General features: G+C 39.4%; 1 protein-coding gene across 1 annotated transcript; it reads right to left on the bottom strand.

Annotated features, from left to right (window-relative positions):
• Window positions 1-27: 27 nt before the first annotated feature.
• Window positions 28-11,138, bottom strand: rbck1 (RanBP-type and C3HC4-type zinc finger containing 1). Its single transcript, XM_073844107.1, has 12 exons — window positions 11,085-11,138; window positions 10,866-11,010; window positions 10,672-10,768; window positions 9,438-9,636; window positions 9,262-9,353; window positions 8,103-8,279; window positions 7,265-7,425; window positions 7,071-7,182; window positions 6,806-6,985; window positions 6,630-6,728; window positions 929-1,072; window positions 28-844 (listed from the first exon to the last, which is right to left on the bottom strand). The coding sequence occupies exons 1-12, from the start codon at window positions 11,119-11,121 to the stop codon at window positions 764-766; spliced, it is 1,524 nt and encodes a 507-aa protein (XP_073700208.1). The 5' UTR covers window positions 11,122-11,138; the 3' UTR covers window positions 28-763.
• Window positions 11,139-11,348: the final 210 nt, after the last annotated feature.

Here is an 11,348-nt window from a genome sequence, read left to right on the forward strand (position 1 = left end):
TCTTTTTTTTTAAAGAAAAAAATTCTGTATACCAGCTTTATTGAATCATAAAATATTGTAAACATGAGAATATCGTCAACAACAGAATGAAAATGTTTTACATGTTATAAAAATGCAATATGAGGGAAAAACCTGTAGTCTTAATTATTATATTACTTTTGATATGTGAGTAATTATTAGAATACATTTTTTTTGTACATCAAAAAAAGACAAACTATATATTTCATTACATTGTTCCATTTCTTCCGCATTTAGATCAATATTTAATGTCGCTTTCGTCTTTAATATGATTAATTCCTTCAATTTCTATATTGCATATTTAGCTACAATCTTGCAACAACAAAAAAAAATCTTTGGATTGCTTTAAAAACAAAAAAATTGCCTTAAAAAGTTCAGATTTGAACACAATAATTCTTTTCTCTTACAATATCATTGCACAAAGTCCCAGAGCATCAGTTTGCCAGAAAGTAGTAGTGATTTAAGACTCAAAATGTCACTTTTTTCATTAGTTCATCCTATCCCATAAAACCTCAGATGTTTTAAATTTTGTAAACACGTTCTGAGTCTTCAGTTATCGAACACATCTATTAAGTACGGACATTTGGAAGAATGATATGCCAGTGATATGACTTAACCTCAAGGAACGTTTTAAAGCTAGAATCGCAAACTGTACATAGCACGTCGGCCCACCTGGATTATTTTTAAGGAGTTTTGTGAGTGTTTGGTTTGTTGAGTCAGCAGCGTTCGGCAATTCTGCGGGTGTTCAGTGGCAGTTCTGGCAACGTGGATGGCAGAGGACTCCGTTGACTCGACATTTGCAACCGCCTGATGTGTCTCCAGCACCCTGAGAAGCCAAAGCCAGGTTTATGTTAGCCATTTTGTGATTGTGAATCTCTAAACTAGTGATTTCTGTAGGTTTGTGTCTAACCTGAGGTCCCCAGCGGGCTTGTTTAGTCACCCAGCAGATCTCGGTTTTACACATCAGACAGCAGATCCAGTCACAGCCGTCTTTCTTCTGGACGATCACCTGACATTTGGGGCAGTTCATCGCTTCGCCGTTCTGCAGGAGTTGCTGGAAGGGAAACCGGTCAAGAGGTAACATGTTTTAATGTCGATTCTTGTTAGTGTGATGAAAACAAAGCACAACTGGTGTAGTCTGATACCCGAACAAATCAATTTTATGAATCATTTCTTTGTGGGGAATCAACCAAATGCAGCACAACCAGTGTAGTCTGATTCTCAAACAAATGACTCGTATGAATCGGCTCTTTTTAGTGAATCAAACACAGACAGCACGGCCAATGTAGTCTGATTCTCAAACAAATGACTCATATGAATCGGCTCTTTTTAGTGAATCAAACACAGACAGCACGGCCAATGTAGTCTGATTCTCAAACAAATGACTCGTATGAATCGGCTCTTTTTAGTGAATCAAACACAGACAGCACGGCCAATGTAGTCTGATTCTCAAACAAATGACTCGTATGAATCGGCTCTTTTTAGTGAATCAAACACAGACAGCACGGCCAATGTAGTCTGATTCTCAAACAAATGACTCGTATGAATCGGCTCTTTTTAGTGCATCAAACACAGACAGCACGGCCAATGTAGTCTGATTCTCAAACAAATGACTCATATGAATCGGCTCTTTTTAGTGAATCAAACACAGACAGCACGGCCAATGTAGTCTGATTCTCAAACAAATGACTCGTATGAATCGGCTCTTTTTAGTGCATCAAACACAGACAGCACGGCCAATGTAGTCTGATTCTCAAACAAATGACTCGTATGAATCGGCTCTTTTTAGTGCATCAAACACAGACAGCACGGCCAATGTAGTCTGATTCTCAAACAAATGACTCGTATGAATCGGCTCTTTTTAGTGCATCAAACACAGACAGCACGGCCAATGTAGTCTGATTCTCGAACAAATGACTCGTATGAATCGGCTCTTTTTAGTGCATCAAACCCAGACAGCACGGCCAATGCAGTCTGATTCTCGAACAAATGACTCATATGAATCGGCTCTTTTTAGTGCATCAAACACAGACAGCACGGCCAATGTAGTCTGATTCTCAAACAAATGACTCTTATGAATCGGCTCTTTTTAGTGCATCAAACACAGACAGCACGGCCAATGTAGTCTGATTCTCAAACAAATGACTCGTATGAATCGGCTCTTTTTAGTGCATCAAACACAGACAGCACGGCCAATGTAGTCTGATTCTCAAACAAATGACTCGTATGAATCGGCTCTTTTTAGTGCATCAAACACCGACAGCACGGCCAATGCAGTCTGATTCTCGAACAAATGACTCATGAATCGGCTCTTTTTAGTGCATCAAACACCGACAGCACGGCCAATGCAGTCTGATTCTCGAACAAATGACTCATGAATCGGCTCTTTTTAGTGCATCAAACACCGACAGCACGGCCAATGTAGTCTGATTCTCGAACAAATGACTCTTATGAATCGGCTCTTTTTAGTGCATCAAACACAGACAGCACGGCCAATGCAGTCTGATTCTCGAACAAATGACTCATGAATCGGCTCTTTTTAGTGCATCAAACACCGACAGCACGGCCAATGTAGTCTGATTCTCGAACAAATGACTCTTATGAATCGGCTCTTTTTAGTGCATCAAACACCGACAGCACGGCCAATGCAGTCTGATTCTCGAACAAATGACTCATGAATCGGCTCTTTTTAGTGAATCAAACACAGACAGCACGGCCAATGCAGTCTGATTCTCGAACAAATGACTCATGAATCGGCTCTTTTTAGTGCATCAAACACCGACAGCACGGCCAATGTAGTCTGATTCTCGAACAAATGACTCTTATGAATCGGCTCTTTTTAGTGCATCAAACACCGACAGCACGGCCAATGCAGTCTGATTCTCGAACAAATGACTCATGAATCGGCTCTTTTTAGTGAATCAAACACAGACAGCACGGCCAATGCAGTCTGATTCTCGAACAAATGACTCATGAATCGGCTCTTTTTAGTGCATCAAACGCAGACAGCACGGCCAATGTAGTCTGATTCTCGAACAAATGACTCTTATGAATCGGCTCTTTTTAGTGCATCAAACACCGACAGCACGGCCAATGCAGTCTGATTCTCGAACAAATGACTCTTATGAATCGGCTCTTTTTAGTGCATCAAACACAGACAGCACGGCCAATGTAGTCTGATTCTCGAACAAATGACTCTTATGAATCGGCTCTTTTTAGTGCATCAAACACAGACAGCACGGCCAATGTAGTCTGATTCTCGAACAAATGACTCTTATGAATCGGCTCTTTTTAGTGCATCAAACACAGACAGCACGGCCAATGTAGTCTGATTCTCAAACAAATGACTCGTATGAATCGGCTCTTTTTAGTGAATCAAACACAGACAGCACGGCCAATGTAGTCTGATTCTCAAACAAATGACTCGTATGAATCGGCTCTTTTTAGTGAATCAAACACAGACAGCACGGCCAATGTAGTCTGATTCTCAAACAAATGACTCGTATGAATCGGCTCTTTTTAGTGAATCAAACACAGACAGCACGGCCAATGTAGTCTGATTCTCAAACAAATGACTCATATGAATCGGCTCTTTTTAGTGAATCAAACACAGACAGCACGGCCAATGTAGTCTGATTCTCAAACAAATGACTCGTATGAATCGGCTCTTTTTAGTGAATCAAACACAGACAGCACGGCCAATGTAGTCTGATTCTCAAACAAATGACTCGTATGAATCGGCTCTTTTTAGTGAATCAAACACAGACAGCACGGCCAATGTAGTCTGATTCTCGAACAAATGACTCTTATGAATCGGCTCTTTTTAGTGCATCAAACACCGACGGCACGGCCAATGTAGTCTGATTCTCGAACAAATGACTCTTATGAATCGGCTCTTTTTAGTGCATCAAACACCGACAGCACGGCCAATGCAGTCTGATTCTCGAACAAATGACTCTTATGAATCGGCTCTTTTTAGTGCATCAAACACCGACAGCACGGCCAATGCAGTCTGATTCTCAAACAAATGACTCTTATGAATCGGCTCTTTTTTAGTGCATCAAACACAGACAGCACGGCCAATGTAGTCTGATTCTCAAACAAATGACTCATATGAATCGGCTCTTTTTAGTGAATCAAACACAGACAGCACGGCCAATGTAGTCTGATTCTCAAACAAATGACTCGTATGAATCGGCTCTTTTTAGTGAATCAAACACAGACAGCACGGCTAATGTAGTCTGATTCTCGAACAAATGACTCTTATGAATCGGCTCTTTTTAGTGCATCAAACACCGACAGCACGGCCAATGTAGTCTGATTCTCGAACAAATGACTCGTATGAATCGGCTCTTTTTAGTGAATCAAACACAGACAGCACGGCCAATGCAGTCTGATTCTCGAACAAATGACTCTTATGAATCGGCTCTTTTTAGTGCATCAAACACAGACAGCACGGCCAATGTAGTCTGATTCTAGGGATGGGGCCGATCCGATCCAGTATCGGTATCGGGTTCCGATACCAGCTTAATTAATGGATCGGAAATTTCCGATCCTACCTAGAGAAATTTCCGATCCAGAGTTATGTCTACATACAGTGCTGTCTGCTGAAATGACTTCACAAGTGATCCCGGGCTAGGTGACGTGTCTGTGCTCCAATGAGACACTGAGAGAGTTGACATGCCTCCTTTCAGGAAATCTTCAGTTTGCAGGTAGCAGTTTAGCATTGAGCGTCATACATGTCCGCTGTGTGGAAATACTTTACGGTCGGAAACGCCGCAAAGACAGTAACGTGCAATGCTTGCAAAGCCGTTGTTCCGAGAGGTGGCACCTCGTGGATTTATTTAGTAGATTAACTGTTAAATATTACCCATCATAGAGTAAAAGTTTATAATTTGTAGACTTGCGTGTTATTTTCTGTTTTTAACGTTGCCGCAAACACCTGAAGCGAGCACGCGCACAGAGAGAGAGAGAGAGAGAGAGAGAGAGAGAGAGAGAGAGAGAGAGAGAGAGAGAGAGACACGTGATTCAAACTGCGCGATTCACAGACTGATTACTCTTTAACGTCTCTTGAACAGAAACATTCATACAAAGTTATGTTTAAATACCCGTTGTTTTATTCTGGTAACACCGTCGGTTATGTCTTCAGTGAACCGAAACAGCTGAGAAGGAGATGCGTGCCAGTATTACGTGCATTAGGCCTTAAAGAGACAGTATCCTATAAATACCTGCAGTGAGAAGCACTAGTTATTTATCAATGAATTATTAAATTTCTGCACCTGAATACTAGTATTATTGATTTTATTAGTAACTTTATGTTGTATTCATCTACACTTGTCATTTGTGTTAGTGTTCTTGTTTTGTTACTTATTATATTAGTTCAGCTAGTTTTTGCTGTGGATTAGAAGTACTTAAAGTAAGCATTCAGTAATTAATAAACAACAAACTTTTTTTGTTTTGTTTGTTTTTTGCTGATCCGAAAAGTGCACTTATTGCACTTTTATTCAAAATGTTTAACATTTGAAAACCTTATTTTGTTGCTGCTACACAAGCAAGAATTTACTGAATTTATGTTGATCAGATGCACATTGTTCTATTTATAGTGTGAATATTTATTTTTTATTTCAAATATTTGAAAACCTTTTTGTTTTATGCAACAAGAGTGTATATTGCACTAATATCTAGTAACCCTGTCTTGAAATTTAAATAAATATCAATTTAAACCCTTAAAGTTGCATATTTGTTTTCAGGATGGGATTTCTGCCATTTTCTAACCTCATACTTACCTCAAGTTGCTTTTTGGGAGATACTTAGACTTGCTTGTAGAGAAGTTTGTTACAGCCTCATAAAATCAACAATAATGATAATAGTCATAGTGATATAAAAGCAAATAGAGCTCTGGTATCGGAATAGTATCGGTATCGGCAGATATCCAAATTCAGGTATCGGAATCGGATCGGAAGTGAAAAAATGTGGATCGGTGCATCCCTATCTGATTCTCGAACAAATGACTCGTATGAATCGGCTCTTTTTAGTGCATCAAACACAGACAGCACGGCCAATGTAGTCTGATTCTCAAACAAATGACTCGTATGAATCGGCTCTTTTTAGTGCATCAAACACAGACAGCACGGCCAATGCAGTCTGATTCTCAAACAAATGACTCGTATGTATCGGCTCTTTTTAGTGAATCAAACACAGACAGCACGGCCAATGTAGTCTGATTCTCAAACAAATGACTCGTATGAATCGGCTCTTTTTAGTGAATCAAACACAGACAGCACGGCCAATGTAGTCTGATTCTCAAACAAATGACTCGTATGAATCGGCTCTTTTTAGTGAATCAAACACAGACAGCACGGCCAATGCAGTCTGATTCTCGAACAAATGACTCATATGAATCGGCTCTTTTTAGTGAATCAAACACAGACAGCACGGCCAATGTAGTCTGATTCTCAAACAAATGACTCTTTTGAATTTGCTGTTTTATTTGGAAAAATATAAAATGAATACAGCACGACCAGTGTAGGCTGATTTCCCACCCTGTTTCACAATTGCAATAACTTAAAATATTAAGTAAAAAAAGTTGATGTAAATAAATTTTCACTTACATCCAGCATCTGTGCGGTCTGGCGGGCTGCGTCGTCGTTCTGCGCTCGAATACGAAGGTCGTCCTGGTACTCCTTGCAGTTCATTCCCTTGTGAATAGCCTAGACATGCACCGTCCTTTAGGTCACCAATACATGCTTTCAAAACAATACATGAACTAAACAAGCGTTGTGTTCACCTTGCAGAGGATGCAGTTGGTCTCGCTGCAGATGTCACATGTGAATTCGTTCACGTCATCTTCGAAGATGCACCAGCCGGCGCAGTCGGGCGTCTTGCAGTGGTAGCTGTTCTCACTGCGGGACTCTGCGATGCTCAGCCTCAGCTCTAGAAACTTCTGGTACTCGTCCTGAGAGAGAAGCTGGTGGGAAACGATAAGTGTTCTATTACGTGAACGGGTAACCGCAATGATTCATGGTTAAATAATACTGCATTTATGATCTTACTGATTTGATTTCTCGATCTTGAAGCGTGCAGTTACAAGAATAAGCATTGTCTCTATAAGGACAGGCCACCTCAGCATCCATGCAGTTCAGAACTGTTTCCTTCAGGCACTCCCTGTAGGATACACACAGTTGTACTTTAAACTGTCTAAGTGGAACTTCCTGTTTATAGTAGCTGATGCACAGTTTCACAGCACCTGCAGAAGCGATGCAGGCACTCTCTCAGCACAGCGCCCTCTCCTGGCATGATGTCGCAAAAGCAGATGGCACATTCCAGCTCTTCCACATTCCCCACCAGACCGTGGACATCCGTCTCAAGGAGTTCTCGGAAATTCCTCTCCCGTTCCTCTTTCACAGACTACGTAAATAAACGGACAGGCCACATATGTTAGAATTTTGTTTTTATGCAGTAATAACAGACCAAAACAGGACTGAGTTTATATGCTGACTCAATCCTAAAAAGGCTAATAGATTTCTTTAAAAAATCAAAACATATACAATTTGTTCCTCTAGGATTAATGTACATCATTTAGAAATTACACAATATCTAATAGGACTCTAATAATAAAAACTAATATTAAAAAATAGTTAATACAATTATTTATAACTACAGTTGCCTAATTATTATATAATTATCATGATTATTCTTTATTAATCATAATTATTTAAAAAAAAAAACAATAGCAGTTCCCCATTGGATTTTTTTTATTCACAACTACATAAAATTAATTTGGTTTGCTTCAATGATTAAAACATTCATTTTTGATCACTTCTTCAGTTGACGACAACTGAAAACTTTTTTTGCAATTCATCCTGGGATGCAAAGTAAATCCCATGAAGGCTCTCTAAATGTTCCCCGTTTTCAGTTCCCATTCATCTTTTTAAACAGTGAAGTTTTGTGGTTGCTGGCATAAAGTTAGGTACTTCCACAGTCTGTTCCACAGATGTAAACCTGGAGTTTTTTGAGTGCTTTTCATCTTACAGTCCAATCTAACAGTTCTTTGTAGTCCAGTATGTTGTGTCTCCTCAGCTAACCTGCTCGTACTGCAGGCTGGCGAGTTCCTCCTGCTGGAGTCTCATGATCTCCGACTCGTCCGGCTGGTACATGTCAGGCACTGTGTAGTTGTCAGGTCTCGCTGTGCCGCACATCTCACAACCCGGACGTGTCGGTTTATTCAGAAACGTGCACCCAGGACAAGACCAACCAACCGACTATAAAACCAAACAATGGATAAAATTACTGATAGAGCATCAGGCAGAGCAACAGAGTACGATAAAGTGACATTTGAATGAACAGAAGAAAGACTGAGTGATGAATAGTGACATCAAAATAAAGGAGTAGTTCACTTTCAGAACAAAAATGTACAGAAAATGTACTCACCCCCTTGTCATCCAAGGTGTTCATGTCTTTCTTTCTTCAGTCGTAAGGAAATGGTGTTTTTGAGTAAAACATTTCAGGATTTTTCTCCATATAATGGACTTCTATGGTGCCCTCGAGTTTGAACTTCCAAAATGCAGCTTCAAAGGGCTCTAAACGTTCAGAGCCGAGAAAAGAAGGGTCTTATCTAGCAAAACGATGGGTTATTTTCAATTTTTTTTTTACAATTTATATACTTTTGAACCTCAAATGCTTGTCTTGTCTAGCTCGGCAAGATGAGCGTTTGAGATTAAAAAGTATACAAGTTGTAAATGTTTTTAGAAAATAACCAATCGTTTGCACTAGATAAGACACTTCTTCCTCTGCTGGGATCATTTAGAGCCCTTTGAAGCTGCATTGAAACTGCTTTTTGGAAGTTCAAATTTGGGGGCACCATAGAAGTCCATTATATGGAGAGAAATCCCGAAATGTTTTCCTCGAAAAACACCATTTCTTTACGACTGAGGAAAGAAAGACATGAACATCTTGGATGACAATTTTTTGTCAATTATCTGTAAATTTTTGTTCTGAAAGTGATAGAATAGAATGATAGATAATAGCAAGAAATAGAATGATGAAGCAGAAAGAACGATAAAGCAGTGCCAGAACCACAGATAGAGAGACAGATAGAGTGATAAAACAACAGAACGACGAGCTACAAATAGAGTGATGGATAAAACGATAAATAAATTAAGAGCGATTGAAAGACTAAACGAGAGAGCTGCAAATAGTGTCAAAAAACGATAGATAAAGCAACAGACTTAAAGATGGACAGACCTGAGGTTTGGGAGGTAGAGGAGGACGATTAACTCCTCTAGCGACGAGCTCCGGTGGCCGATGAGGAGGCTGATCAATGGTCTCGATTATTTCTTCATTAAGAAAGAAATGTGGTTCGATAAACTGATATTTAATATACAAGCTTTTAATATTGATCAGAAATACAGGCTAGATACCATCCATCCGTCTGTCCTCTTTCTCTTTTCTCTCTTGTTCGCGGGTCAGATTGGCAGCCTGGGTTGAGAGGATGAAGAGGAAGGCTGAATCGTCGTGGTTTTTGACCCCGTATTGATGAAGGGTGTCTCTGTCCTGGGCGAGACGCTTTCCGATTACCCAACGCTGAAGGGCCGGGTGGAAGCCGTAGTCACGACTGATCTGAAAGACAAATTTTGAGTTTCAAAAAAAATTTTTTTTTCATTCTCAGGTCCTTAAAGGATTAGTTCACTTTCATAACAACAATGTACAGATAATGCACTCACCCCCTTGTCATCCAAGATGTTCATGTCTTTCTTTCCTCAGTCGTAAAGAAATTGTGTTTTTGTGAGGAAAACATTTCAGGATTTCTCTCTTTATAATGGATATGGATGGCGCCCCGAAGTTTGAGCTTCCGAAATGCACTTTAAAAGCAGCTTCAAAAGGCTCTAAACGATCCCAGCCGAGGAGGAAGGGTCTTATTTAGCGAAACGATGGGTTATTTTCGAAACAAATTGACAATTTATATACTTTTTAACCTCAAATGTTCGTCTTGTCTCACCTCTGCGCAGTGAATGTATAGTCAGCAGAATCTGGGTCAATGCAGTTAGGGTACGTCTAAAAACTCCCATCTCGTTTATGTCTTCAATGTCAAAATCGTCCTATAATGCTGTTTTTACCTTTTTTTTTTGTAAAGGGAGTTTGAGTTTCTTTGTATGTTCACTTTGTAAGCACTATGTCGGTACTTTTGCAGCGATCTAAGGTGATTTTGAAGATAGGGAAGAAAACGAGATGGTTTTTAGTTTTTAGAGTTTTTAGACGTACCCTAAAACTGTATTTACCGGAATCACACAGACTTTGCATGCACTGCGCAGCGGTGAGACAAGACGAGCATTTGAGGTTAAAAAGTATATAAATTGTCAATTTGTTTCGAAAATAACTGATCGTTTCATTAAATAAGACCCTTCCTCCTCGACTGGGATCGTTTAGAGCCTTTTGAAGCTGCATTTAAACTGCATTTCGGAAGTTCAAACTTCGGGGCGCCATCCATATCCATTATAAAGAGAAAAATCCTGAAATGTTTTCCTCAAAAAAAACATAATTTCTTTACGACTGAGGAAATAAAGACACGAACATCTTGGATGACAAGGGGGTGAGTGCATTATCTGTACATTGTTGCTATGAAAGTGAACTAATACTTTAATTAACACTATTTACCTTTTCCTTCAGCTCTGATATTGTCATGTAAACTGGTACCATCACTGTTATCGGGATGTGGGCGTCTGACGCGGCGTCCGCCACTCCAACTCTCAACCTACCATCACACAAAGCAAAACATAACCATCGCATATAGTTACAGATCCCCAGCAACGAGTGCTTCTCACCGCAGTGGAACCAGTCTAACAGCATACCTGATGCTGTCTTTTGAGTATGCTTCAGGATTTAATTTGACAGACACTGGGAGTTTCAGATCCAAAAGTCGGTTCAGGTATTTGGTGGCTTCATCTTTGTCTCTAGAGTTGATGGCGTCACTCAGCAATCGAGCTGCGTCCTCCCCTGTGACGTTAACAGAAGACATGTTGTGGAAAATGTGTCTTGCGATATAGAAACTTACTGGATGATATATTTACCTTCTGTAATATTTTTAGAGGCATCTAGGGCAGCCATACTTTAGCCTTGAAAGCTTTAAAAACAAAGAAAAGAAAAGACAATTATTATTTAAATATTTAACATTTTTATAAAATGACTAAATATTACAAATTAAATAGATATAACAAATAAATGTTAAATGTAAACAGTTTTATATTATATAATATGTATATATTATTGTTCAAAATATCATGGTTTATGTAACAATTGTTTTAAATATATTTATTTAAATATAATAACTATTA

Source organism: Garra rufa, chromosome 7, assembly GCF_049309525.1.
Source record: "Garra rufa chromosome 7, GarRuf1.0, whole genome shotgun sequence".
Lineage (NCBI taxonomy): Eukaryota > Metazoa > Chordata > Actinopteri > Cypriniformes > Cyprinidae > Garra > Garra rufa.